The sequence below is a fragment of the Heteronotia binoei genome, chromosome 1 (assembly GCF_032191835.1).
Source record: "Heteronotia binoei isolate CCM8104 ecotype False Entrance Well chromosome 1, APGP_CSIRO_Hbin_v1, whole genome shotgun sequence".
Lineage (NCBI taxonomy): Eukaryota > Metazoa > Chordata > Lepidosauria > Squamata > Gekkonidae > Heteronotia > Heteronotia binoei.
Window position 1 is genome coordinate 100896569 of NC_083223.1, and position 13685 is coordinate 100910253.

The following is a 13685-nucleotide window of genomic DNA, read 5'->3' on the forward strand; positions in this document are numbered from 1 at the left end:
AGATGAGAGAGGTAACCTGCTGCTCAGTCAGCACTGGAGATACTGCTGGGCCCCTGTTATGTTTGGTGGAGGACTACAAACAGTGGCACCTGCCAAACCATCCATGTGGCAAGGGAGTGGAGTCTCATCTCAGGCAGAGGGTGGAGAGGGGCAGGCCAAGGCACCTGAAAGCTCTTGCTCCTAGATAAGTCATTGAGCAGCCCTCGGGGGGGGGGGGAGACACAGATGGGGTAGGGAGGGACTGGAGCAGGGAGGGGGTGGAGTTCCTGGCATGTAGTCAAAATCAGACAGAGACACAGTTGTGGCATGACACAGACTTTATTGAACTGAAAACCATGGCAAGGTGTGAAGACTCCATTTGCTGCCTCCCTGGAAGGAGGACTGAGGATCCATGGCATGCATCTAAGTGGGATGGCATTGCAGGGCTGGCCAGGTGCCACTCCAAGAGGAGGGGTGGGATAGCAGACTGAGTGATTGGGAGGTAGGTGGGATAAGCCATACCAACAAGTCTTCCTGTTGAATCTTCACCTGCAGGAATTAAAAACAGAGATATGTGCAGCCATGACAACTGGGCATGAGTGCCATGCTGGGCTCAGTCATGGATGTATTGTCCTTATAGAGTCTGTAAATGCAGTCTCGGGGCGGGGGGCTTTGCCATGAACTCCATTTGAGGCACATGATGGTACCATCTGAATTACAGTCATCTCAGGGATTTCTGGCAAACATCCACAGTAGCTGATGCTCAAGGCTCTGATCCTGCAAGAAAGTGAGTCAAAGGGTTGCCTAGCAAGCTGGTTCATCACATACAATGGAGCAGCTGCCAAACCTCCCCAAGAAAACCACCAAAAATGCACCCCCCTACCTGCTCCAGTCCCTCCCTACCCCATCTGAGGGTGGGAAACAGACAAATAACAGAGCTTACAGCCCAGTGTTAGGCTGCAAACGTTCCTTCCCCCAAGTTCTCCTGGGAAACTTTCCTGGGATCTTTTCTTGTGGCATGTCAGGGGGGCATGGTGCTGTGAGGCCATGGCTTTTGTTGCCCCTGCATGAACTCACTGCAGGGCTTGAATGTGGGAGGTGCCATGACAGTACCCAGCCTCAAGCGAGGAAAATGGGGAGCAGGTTTGGGAACCTTCCCCTTGCTCACCTGTCAGTATGTGGCTGCCCCTTTGGGTCAAGCCTACAAAGGTGGGGTACCTGTTAGGGTTCTGAAATGGAGCAGGTCAGCCACAGAGTATGGACTTTGCTGTCCTTGTTGGGTGTTAGTGCAAAGTGCTTGCCCTGTAGTGCTAAATACCCTTTCTGTGCTTTTTTCACCACCAAAGTGCCTCATTGCTTGCTCTAAGTCTGCACAGCAGACAGAATCTGAGACAGAATCCTGTGCCTCTTGCCCTACCTATTAAGATGTCCTGGCTGAAGCTTTTGGAGGATGGAGGGGGCCACAACAGAGTGCCAGAGAGTGGGAGGGACATGATTGGTCAAGCCTGTAGTAGGTCCTGAGTTCCTTTGGGCCCAGTGGGCATGGCAACAATAGTGGGGGGTACTTGATTTTTCAGTTCAATAGTTGCCTATTGGCCACACCATGTTTTTTGTTGATGTAACTTCCCACCTCTGGTGGGGCATTCCCAGGCTGAAAGGGCTCAGGGAGCCAACTAACTCTGCCTACAACCACGCTGGCACAGGGGTCTACAACTCAATTGCACCAACAGACAATCACTGAGAGCCACTGGCACCTGAGAGTCATGGAGAGACACTAGTGCCCTGCACCATCGTAATGGGCTATTACAATATCTTGGAGACACGCTGGCATAAGGGTCAGTACTTTCAGCCCCCCCTTAGATTTGTGCTGCAAAAGACCAAAAAGACATCTGTAATTGTGTTTTAATTTTCTACCTAAATTAGAATACACACACACACAGGGGTCATTTTGTAGAAAAATAGGTGGTGGAGCTCATCCAGGGATTGTTTTGCAGCTGTACATACTATTCAATGGACAAGGAGGTAGAACTCTCAGAAGGAGGAGATGGAACTCTCAGAAAGGTTCAGAAGCTGCGCTCCTGTGAGCTCCCACTGAATCTGAGGCCTGTATATATACAACATTAACATAAGCTGCATAGTAGAAAATACATAATAGCATAAAGTGTAAAAAGACCTGTAGACTAGAGGCAAATTTATAAGGACCAGAACTTGAGGTTTATTTGTTTTCTTTTATCTCTGGGCTGCAACAGAGGCTACAATGCAGCAAGATTTTAAATCAAGCAGTAATCCTTAGCCCATTTATGTATCTTATATCTATATAAAAGCCCTTTGGAATTGGCCCAGTCCAGCTCTCCTATTGGCTGTGGTGTACATTGCATCAACCATTGGGCCATCAAACATCACTCAAGAGCATTTGTGTGGTATTGGCTGACTCCACTCCTAGCCCCTGTCCACTGCCAGCCCTAGGACAGATGAGGATTGTGCCATTGGGGAACTGCTAGGCAACCAACCTTGGTTTTCTCAGTAAAAACCAACCAGTAAAAGGCAGGGGAAAGAGGCCCTTTCCAGGATTCCCCCCCCCCTCATTCCAATATTATTTGGCTCCATTGTTCCCTATGGGGAATCTCAGGATTTGGAGGGGCTGCTTTTTGAGCAAATTGCACCAACATTCTCTCTTGGCTTGGCTTCGCGAACGAAGATTTAAGAAGGGTGCAATAGTCCACGTCTGCTGCAGGCTCACTGGTGGCTGACAAGACCAATGCGGGACAGGCAGGTCCGGCCACAGTGGCAACCCCCAAGTTTCAAGTGAATTGGACTAAGGTTAAATTCTATGGGCCCCTGAACAAGGTGCCTCAAGCCATCCTCCATTGTTTCCTATGGAGGGGGAATTTCATGCTTTCTCCAGGGCAAATAATAGCCAAAGACACAACAGCAAGCAAAACAATCCCTGGCCAAAAGTCTCTCAAAGCAGACAGAACCAACAAACCCAAAGAACCAATTAAGAACTGGGCAATCCTACTAGATGCATAGGACAATAAGGCAAGCCTACCACAACTAATGTACAACCAAAGAATCAAAGCCAATATCAAACCAGAGAATCCCACAATGTTGTGGAAGCCCAACAAATATCAAATCAGAAAATTCAATATACAACCCAAGAATGAATGGCAATGTCACAACGGAAAAATCCACCACAAACTGTAAACCAACTCCTGCAAGTAATGTAATGTTAAAAGACCCACAAAACTAATTTAAATGCACAGAATTGAAGCCAGATCAACAGGATAAACCAAAACCAAGTTCTGGAAAGAAGATACTGACAGAGGTACAGATAATAAAGGTACAAACAAGCACTTTGAATTGTGCCTGATAGGCAGCCTATGTAAATATTTCAGCAGTCACATTCCTGACAGAAATTGGGCTGCCACTTGAAGGAAGTTTCTACACTTTACAAAGAGGCATTAAAAACACTGTCATCTAACCTGAATGAGACTATCAGAGCATGGATCACCACAGGTTTAAAGGAATATCTACAGCTGAAATGCCAAAATGATAGAAGATGTTCTGGGCCACGGAGGAGGCCTGAGCCACAGGTCACACTCCAGAAATGCCCCCACTTGTTCTTTCACCCTCTGGCAATGAATTCCACATTTTAATCACTTTCTGTATAAAGAAGTATTTCATTTTATCCATCAGCTTAATTGGATACCCTTGAGTTCTAGTATTTTGGGAGAGGAGGAAGTTTTTTCTTTGTTAGCACTCTCCACCCCATGCATAGTTTTATAAACCTCTTACATCTATTATGAACAAAACTCTGTTGGTCTTAAAGGTGCCACTGGACTCCAACTTTGTTCCCCTTAGCTGTCTCTTGTCTAAACTGAAAAGTCCGAAATTCTTCAGCCTTTTCTCATAGGGAAGATGCTCCAGTCCTCTAATAATCTTGGTCACCCTTCTCTGTGCTTTTTCCAGCTCTGTCTTTCTTTCTTTAGATAGGTTGACCAGAACTGTACAGACAAGTCCAAACGAGGCTACAACATATATCTACACAGGGGATTATAATACTGGCCATTTTATTTTAACTCTGTTTCCTAATAATCCTTAACATGGAGTTTGACAATACAATACCAAGATCTTCCCCTCTCAGTTCAGACTCCATTAGCCTACACTTGAAGCTGGGATTTTTTTGTCCCAATGTGCATCACTTTATACTTACCATAACTGAACCACATTTGCCACATTTTCACGCACTCCCCCAGTTTGTGGAAATCCTCACAGTCAGCTTTGGTGTAGTTTTCACCACGTGCTGAATAATTCTGTGTCATCTGCAAACCTGGCCACTACACTGCCCCCCCCCCCCCAGGAGGTGCACCTGTTCCTAACATAACCAGCTAGCTCTGGAGAACAGTTTGTCCTTTTGCCTGCATTCTTAGCAAACTTAGGCGGCTGCTGACATCACAGGCAAGACACACACCCCTGTCCCGCCCGCTCTGGCTGTTTGCAGCCGCGGAGGGTCCCAGTGTTGCGTCACCCCTCGGGTCGATGCGGTAGGAGGATTTTGTTAAAGGGAACTCGGGCAGCCATCCTGCCCATGCCCACGGTCATCTTGAAATATGTGCGGGACGCAAGGGAACATTCTTCCGACTCTATTGCCAATCGCAGCGCAGGGAGTGGGGGAAAGATCGTCTCCCTTCCCGATAAGCGATCTCCCTGCGACCTCAGGAGGAAGCCGCTCAACTGCCTGCCTGCCGCCTTACTGGGAACGCGCGCGCCCCCGCTCACCCACGCGCCTTGCCTCTCGGCCGCACGGCGAACTTGCCTTCAGTTCCCTGCAGCGCTGGAACGGGGCGCTTCTCCGCCTCCTCCCCCGCCGCGACTTCTTGCACAGCCCGAGGGTGGCGCTTCGCCGCCTGCTGGCCAGTGAGGAGTCTCCGCGAGGGGGAGCGAAGGAGGCGGGGCGGAGAGCGCGTGTCTCGGGCGGCCACACCTTTTAAAACAACCTGGCGGAGCGCGGGGAGCGTCTCGCAGCCTCAGGGGCCGGCTTGCCACTCGTCAGGAGGCGGCGTAGCAAGGCAGCCACCGCCGCCCCTGTCCCGGAGCGCCGCTTCTGTTTTCGCGGGAAATGGTCGCTTGGCACCGGCGGCGGAGCTAGGGAGGGCGAGGCGAGGCGAGCGGCAGTCTCGGGCGCTGGAGGGACCCGTCGCCGGCATGTCTCCCGTCAGCGAGGAGCTGGGGCCCGGCGGCGACTCTGCCCTGCCCACTTACGAAGAGGTGGCGGGCGGCGGGGAGAACGGGGACTACCGCGCGCCGCCGGAGGCGTCTGCTGCTTCTCAGAAGGGGGCCGGGGAGTCCCTCCTGACAGCGGCGGAGCCTGCGCTGAAGCCCCCGGGCAGTGAGGGCGAGAGCGAGGAGCGGGAGGCGGCGGAGCTGACGCCTCCCGAGGGCGGCTGGGGCTGGCTGGTCATGCTGGCGTCCATGTGGTGCAACGGGGCCGTCTTCGGCATCCAGAACTCGTGCGGCGTCCTCTTCAAGTCCATGCTGGCCGAGTTCGGAGACCCCGCCGACAAGCAGCTGGTGTTCCGGACAGGTGAGGCAGCGGGAGAAGGTGGCTGCGGCTGTTTCACGAGCTGGGCGCGCGGGCTGGGGCAGTCTCGTCCCGGTCTGATGCTGAGCCTCAACTCACGCAGTGCTGCTTCGGTTCCGGATGTTTCCCCGCTGCACACTTCCTCAGGCCTTCAGGCCCTCCCCATGCTTTCCAAAAGCAGGCAGCGAAATCGGGGCTTTCCTCTAGGATGGTCTTCAGGAGCCCCCAGCTCTTTCCGAGGGCTTTTGGGGTTGAATATGGGAACGTGGAGAAGAGAAACATTGTCGCTGCTGTGGGCTTTCGTTGGGTTTTGTGCCATTGTTTTTACCTTGATATGGCATGTACTGGGGCTTTGGCTTTATTATGAGCTGCTTAATAGATACCTATAACAATATTTGATATTCATTTTTTGAATGAAGGAATGGAGCAGGGTGCCCTTTCTTACACAAGAGAAAGGCGATATGACTCAGTTATGGAAGGTGTGGGGAGAGACACTAGAAGGCAGCATCAGCTAGTACTCCTGTGCTTTGAGACCACTCAACCTGCCAAGCCACTTGCATTTCGTTTTCCCTTCCACTCTCGCTGTTTCTTGTCTTCTCCACCATGGAAGCCCTTTTTACTAGCCATGATAACAGAAACAAGCTTTCCTGTTTAGGGGAAGTATACTTCTGAGTAAGTGATACTGAAGAAGTCTGTAATCTTCATGTCCTTTTTGTCAGTTCCCCAGAGGCAGTTACTTGGCTACAGAATGTTAAACTAGGAAGAAGCAAGTAACTTGTTTGGCTTAGAATTAGCTGGTCCTCCAGTCCAGGGCAACTGTGGCCACTGTGTGAAACTAGATGGTCCAGCAGGGCTGTTGTCATGACCAGAACCACAGCATGGCAGACGTGGGTTCTGAGCTCCAAGTATCATACTGCCAATTATCTCTCTGTTGTTGCATCATAGTGTCTATTTTATAGAAAATACTACATTTACTCAAATTTTTCCAAAAATCAGAAAAATTGGGGGTTGTCTTACGGTTATGTCTAGTTGATTTAAATAACATTTGAGGGTTCATCTTATTATATACAGTTTACTAGTAAAGCTGAGAAAACCGTGACTTGCCCAAAATCACAAAAAAAACCACAACCCCAAAGCAGAGGTGAGAGCTGAGCAAGCAATCTCCTTCCCCCCAAAATATACCTACAATTAAAGTTTACTCTTGAACATCCAAGTTCTATTTAGGTCCCATCTATCACTTATTCAGTCTTGTTTTCCTCCCCAATTTCCCCCCCAGAGTTTGGTTTTTCCTTTTAGCCAGAAAGTCCAATTTAAGGACACAGAGCAAGTCCTGTATTTGAAAGGGTAGAGTTGAATCTGTTTGGAGACATGAGTTTATTACTTAGTCATCAGACGAGACAAGCTGCTAGTTCTCTGATTACTGCTAGGAATGTATGCAGTCCCTGTTGCTTCCAAATGTTCTAGGATGTTTATGGGTTACAGAATGCATTGTATTCCCTTTTCTTAAAATTGGCTTGGATCCTGCTTAGAATTTCCATGGGTTTGGTAAGGAAAGTTTTTGCTGATTTCCCCCAAGCTATTCCTAGAAGCCAGCCATCCTCTAGAGCTGCTTTTCACCTTGTATTTGGGCTACTGTAGGAGAGGGAAACTGGCGAAAATCACTCTCCTTTGTGCTTGTGGAAACTATAGGTGGGGGAACAAGCTAGTATTTGCAGATATGGGGTTGTGTTCCACCTGGGAAAGTAATTATGCAAAGTCATGTGTGTTGTATGTTGCATGTGGTACAGGCCAGCACAGAGTACTGATAAGATAGTGGCCACATTGGTATCTCCTGCTTTAGGCCCCCCCAAGAAGCAGTACCGGTAAGAAATTTAAGTTACTTTCAGTCCTTAGTAGAGGGTAGCACATGTGGGGTGTCTGCATGTAATAGAAATGAGCATTGCAGTGTGCATCTCTTTGAAAACAAGGCAGTATTGGTTGTGAATTTAACCTGTCTTTCATGCACACCACTTAGCTTGCATTATCCATTAGCCCCCAATGTTTTCCTAATAGAATGTAAATTTAATATAATTGGACCGAAGGAAGGTTTGAAATAATTTTTTTTATTTAGTGGAATGGGAGTATCTGCATCAGCTGTTACGCTTGATGGGTTACTACAGCATTTCCCATTACTGCAACTGATTTATTTATAGCATTTTAAACTTCCTATAACCATATGCTTTCTTGGGAGTAAGTTTTACTCAATTGCATTCAGTTTTCTTCCAAGTAAACATGAACAGGGCTGGGCTGAAAGTTTTTATTTGCTCTTGAGAACAGCCCTATAAAACAGGTTATTATTCCCATTTAGGAGTGTGGGAGAGGGGGCTGAAAAGGCACTGAGTTGGATTCAGCCTTTTTGCAAATGTTACAATTACAACTAAGGATTATAAGAGCAGCTGTGGTAGTTCTGTTCTAGAATCCATCTATTCCAGGATCCTGTTTCTCAGGATACCACCCGGATGTTTATAGAATGTCTATAATCAAGGTGTGGAGGCCAAGTCTCTCCCCACTGCCCCACCCAATGGTGTTATTTAGTGGATTACTGTCTCTGACCACAGAGGATCCATTTAGTCATTAGAGTTATTAGGCATGGAATGCAGCTACCTTCCATGAATGGGAGTAGGGTTGCCAAGTCCAATTCAAGAAATATCTGGGGACTTTGGGGGTGGAGCCAGGAGCAAGGGTGTGACAAGCATAATTGAACTCCAAGGGAGTTCTGGCCATCACATTTAAAGGGACAGCACACCTTTTAGAATGCCTTCCTTCCATAGAAAATAATGAAAGATAGGGGCACCTTCTTTTGGGGCTCATAGAATTGGACCCCCTGGTCCAATCTTTTTGAAACTTGGGAGGTATTTTGGGGAGAGGCACTAGATGCTATACGGAACATTTGGCACCTCTACCTCAAAAAACAGCCCCCCCCCAGAGCCCCTGACACCCGCGGATCAATTCCCCATCATTCCCTATGGGAATCGTTCCTGGAGGTGCATAATGGCTGTGGGGGTGGAGCTTCCCCCACCGGCCAGCTGGCTGGGGGAGGGGGGAAGCCTGTAAAACCAGGGGATCCCCCGCTGGGACCTGGGGATTGGGAAGCCTAAATGGGAGGGATCTTAGCAGCCTTGCTCTTAATGTAGATCCTTTGGAGCAATATGATCTGTGGCACACAGGGAATAAAGAAGGTGGTATTTGCAGATACTCTTCCTACCTTATATGAGCACTGCATTGGGAAGGGAAAAGTGGTAAAGATTCTTAACTTTAGTTCTAGTTGAGGAAGCGCTGAATCCAACTCAGGTGGTTGCCAAACTGGAACTTCAGGTCTCTGAGGTCTATCTGACTTCACTTTATTTTGTCTTTTACAGATAAAGCAATTTTTATGTGAAAGTGTCGGACGCAAATGAAAATATCAGACACAAATTAATATTTTTAAGTGACCCACACACTCCTGTATTATCAACTGTTACTGTTCTGTCTGTCACACTGTAACTAATCCACACACTGTGGATCAGTTACAGTGTGACAGACAGAACAGTCTGAAATTTATAACACAGCAAAAATGCATCACAGTCTTCAAAATATATGTTATAAATGGGGTGGAGAGAGCTGACAGAGAAATTTTTCTCTCTTCCGAAATACTTGAGGGCATTCAGTGAAACTAATGGGCAGTAGGTTTGAGAGGAACAAATATTACTTTAGACAGAGAGTGATTAAAATGTAGATTTTGCTACCAGAGGAATAAACAGTTTTAAAGGGGAATTAGATAGACTTTTGGAGGATATGTCTATCAGTGGCTACAAGCCGTGGTGTCTAACTAGAACTTCCAAGTTCAGAGGGAATTATCCTCTGAATCCCAGAACCAGGAGACTATACATGAGGGGAAGGGCTCAGCCTATATGCCTTGTTGTTGGCTGTCCAGATGAACTGGTATGTGAGTATATGGTGGACTAGATGGACCATCGATCAGATCCAGCAGGGATCTTCTTATGTTTTACAGATTTGTTTTTCAAATTAGTGTTGAAATCTTCATTAAAAATCTTAGTGCAGCAGTAGCATTGTTTGAATAAGCCTTGTGTTTTTGTTTTGGATGACATCTGAAAAAGAATGGTCATCTATAACCTTATTTGTTTAAATTAAAAGCACAATCAAGAATAGTTCTCAGCTGTATCAAAACAATTCTGAGCAACTGTAGAAAGTGTCTTGCTGAGGACCAAGGTTTTCAGGAAGTTCTTGGTATGCAGAAGACAAATGAACCCCAATACAGTGTTTGTTCTTGTATGACAAGCTCAGAACTGAGCAAAACTAGTTAGAGAAGAAACTCAGAGCAAATCTGAAGCAATGGAGTATATTTCAAACAAGCATTGCAGGCCAAGGGTGTTTGAGACATTTTTTCAAAACAGTAAAAAAAAAAAATCATCATAAATTTGAGTCAGTGTCTTACTTGAAATGAAATTTTGTTAAAAGATTTTCAGAATAATCATGTATATAGCAACCAGAAAAACAGTTTGGTGATGAGCCTTATAAAAGATAACTTTTTAAAAATCCAGTGCTTCCCAGTAGTAATGTCTCTTACAGTTCTGTGTTTATAGTTTATTTTTGGGTTCCTTAAATAGTAGCCAACAGAAGAAACTGATTCAGACCATCTTAAAGTGCAATGTATGCTTGTCAGTAAACTGGGATTTTGTCAGTGTATCAGACTCGAAAATATTTTAATACCATTCGGGTTAGAGAAGATCTATAGCGTTAAGGATACTAATGACTTAGATGGAGATGGGTATGAATACATCTTTTTAGAAGTTTTGTTAATGACCAATATTTGAAAGATCTTCAGTTGATCTTAGAATAACTTAATTAAATAAATTGCTCCACAATATTGAGGTTTCTCCTGAATTCCAAATGTGTACATTTTTTCTGGTTAAGTAGCAGGCACTAGCCCTCATTGTATATGCTTTGATCATTTTGAACCTAGAAGGAAGCTGAGAAATCTATTTCAGCTTCTGGTACTTAGAATGTACAACTTTAGTCTGCTTTGGGAGATGCATAGTGAACATCTGCTTCCAAAAGGAAAGGAAATGGTTACTTGTATAATTTAATCCAATTAGTATGTCTTCCTGTTATAATTAATTATGATGACTGCAAGCGTCTGGTTGAAACTGAGCATGAACTTCACAAAAGGTGAAGGCAACCTAATCCCCATTATTTTTGTTCACTGAAGAGGATAAGTGAATTAATAAGCAGTAATCTTGGGATAATTGCTCTGATTTGGGTTGGAGGTATTCTTATCAAAGTTCTAAAAGCTTGCACAATTGACAGAATTGTGAATATTCTGAAATGTTCAATAGTGCCATGAGCCTCCACTTTTAAAAATCTTTATAATATAGCTATTTCTAGAATCTACAATTGGGATCAAAGTATTACAAAATACTACTTATACACACATTGGTACATGTTAGCTGCCAAAGGCAGTTCCCTGTCAGGGACCCACTAATATGGCAGCCAGTGAGGAGTTGCTGCCAAAAGTAAAAATTGGACAAACCCTGCATGTGCATAAACCTCTTCAGATCCTGAAGTACACATTGTGAAAACATACTAGTGTGCTCATTTAAAGATGGGGTGGGGGAGATGAAATTATTAAGGAAAGTATGGTGGAGTGGATGCAAAATATTGGGCACTTGATAGAACTTAGACTGGAAAAGATTGTGGAAAATGAATATTAAAATGATTAGATCAAACATCTTTAAAGAGAATATTTACAAGATGCTGTATAGATGGTATACTACCCCAGAAAAATTATCAAAGATATATGTGAACACTTCTAATAGATACTGGAAATGTCAAAAGGCAGTTGGGTCTTTTTACCATATGTGGTGGCAATGTGAAAAAGCAAAGAGATATTGGATCCAAATTAATAGTTTGCTGCTAAAAATAAACATAAAACATCTACCGGAATTATATTTATTGAACATATGCCAAACCCCTATGCCTAAATTGTCAGCTAGATTTTTAGTACATGCAACCACGGCTGCAAGAATTGTGTATGCAAGATATTGGAAATCTCCAAAAATACCTAAGAGAGAGGAATTTGTTCAAAAGTTATTTGAAACCGCAGAAATGAACTTTTTATCAGTCAAACTGAAGGAAGGCCAGTCATATAGGGGTTGCAAAGAAACCTGGCAACCCCTATATGACTGGCTGAAAGAGAGAAAATGAAATTTAGTAGGTAAGAATGGTGTAGAACCAATATAGATGAAATAGGTCAAGGGAAATATTAGATGAGAATATAAATGATGTCATTTATTGTAAATAGCAGGCTTTAAACCTTACTCTTCAGTTTTATTGTTTGTCTAGTTAGTTTAGTCTTTCTTCAGTTTGTGTATTTCAGATATGTTTTATTTTCTGTTACAATACGTATGTTGGAAAAATAAAAACCTTTGCAACAACAAAAAAATAAAGATGAGGTGGGGCTTGTGCTAAATTTAGCACAATTATCTCCTGTCATTGCAGAATGCTATTATTTATTTTATTTGTTTAGATAATATATATTCCGCCCTTTCCCAAAGGGACTCAGAGCAGACAACAACGTTTTAGAAACAGCATAAAACAACAGTTAAAAACCAATAAAAGTGAACAATACAGTTTGGCAGCTGTAAGATTAAGCACAAGAAATTTATCTCATGTGTCCTTCAGGAATAATTGTTCTTTGGCAGTTTAGAACTGGACTGTGTGCATAAAGAAAATAGAGAATTTGTGATGAATGTCTTGGTATAAGATCTAGACCTAACAGAACAGTATTAATGCTTTCTCTAACCATTGCTACTGAGGAGCCCAGTTTAGGGTTCCCAGGTCTGTGTTGGAAAATACCTGGAAACTTTGAGGGTTGGGTTTGGGGAGGGGAATGGCCACAGCATGGTAAAATGCCAGAGTTCACCCTTCAAAGCAGTCATTTCTCTAGGGGAGTTGATCTCTGCCAGCTGGAGATCAATTGTAAAAGCAGGAGATCTCCAGGCCCAACCTGGATGGAGGCTGTCAATCCTAAAATATCAGCTATCACATGCAAAATCCTTCATGGCCTTGGACCCTTATATCTGCAAGACCACCCCTTCCCCTTACGGTCCACCAGAACAGCTGCACTAATCAGAGCAGGGTCTATTGTGGGTACTAACCTGCAAACAGGCAAAAATGACAACTGCTTTACACATGCCTTCTCTCTTGTGGCCCCCATCAGGTAGAACGGCTCAACTGAGGAGGCCAGGAAAACTCTCACTCTCATGGCTTCCACAAACTATGCAAAACTGAATTATCCCAAAGAGCTTTGTCTTTCCCCCCACCTCAGAGCCTGAGTGGCCTTGAAGGTCTGCTGCTGTAGAGAACTGCTGGGCTTCTTGCATGGCTGTTGTAATGTTTTTTTTACTTCTGAAGTGTCTGAAGTAACAGCATGTGATAAAGAACACAACATTTAGATGAGTTCCTTAGACTGTAAATTCAATAATCAAATTTAATGTAAATTCAATCATCAAATTTAATGTAAATTCAATCATCAAATTTAATGTAAATTCAATCATATTGCATGAAGTTCTATGATTCTTTTAAAAGGTTGTTTTAAATCTGTAAAGCTTCTGCAGTTTGAAGCCCAAAACCAGCAGGAGCTTATCTCGTGCATTTGGCCTGCTGAAAATGCCCCCAACTGCTTTTATCCCTGCTGAAGAAAGCATATGTAATCTATAACAGTAGTGCTCTAAGAGAAGATATGGAAGAAAAGTGGAGACACAAGTATAGGGAGATCAGTAAGACTAAAGTCATGAAGAGTGCAGTTCTATTCAGAATTACTGTGGGACTGTACTATTTAAACAGCAGCAGAAGGGTGTGTGTGTGGAATGACAGGAAGCATGCTGCCTTCGGCTATTGATCCTTTGAAGCTGAAAGCACAACTTTGAAAACCAAGAATACGCTTAATAATGTGGCATAAAAATAAAATGCTGGGTTTGAGTCTTAACATTAGGCACTTTAAACAGTGCCCCCCCCCCAAAAAAGCATGATTCTCTTAACAGTTAGATTCAAGTGTGTTACCACCTTAGAGACCAGAAATATTTTT

General features: G+C 44.5%; 1 protein-coding gene across 1 annotated transcript in view; it reads left to right on the top strand.

Moving 5' to 3' along the window:
* The first annotated feature begins 299 nt into the window (after positions 1-299).
* Positions 300-13685, top strand: part of SLC16A10 (solute carrier family 16 member 10) — a 66020-nt gene continuing 52634 nt past the window's right edge. The window contains exons 1-2 of the mRNA XM_060238210.1: positions 300-766; positions 4802-5563. Coding sequence (XP_060094193.1) covers positions 739-766; positions 4802-5563 — 790 coding nt within the window. The 5' untranslated portion in view covers positions 300-738. The remainder of the gene's footprint in view (positions 767-4801; positions 5564-13685) is intronic.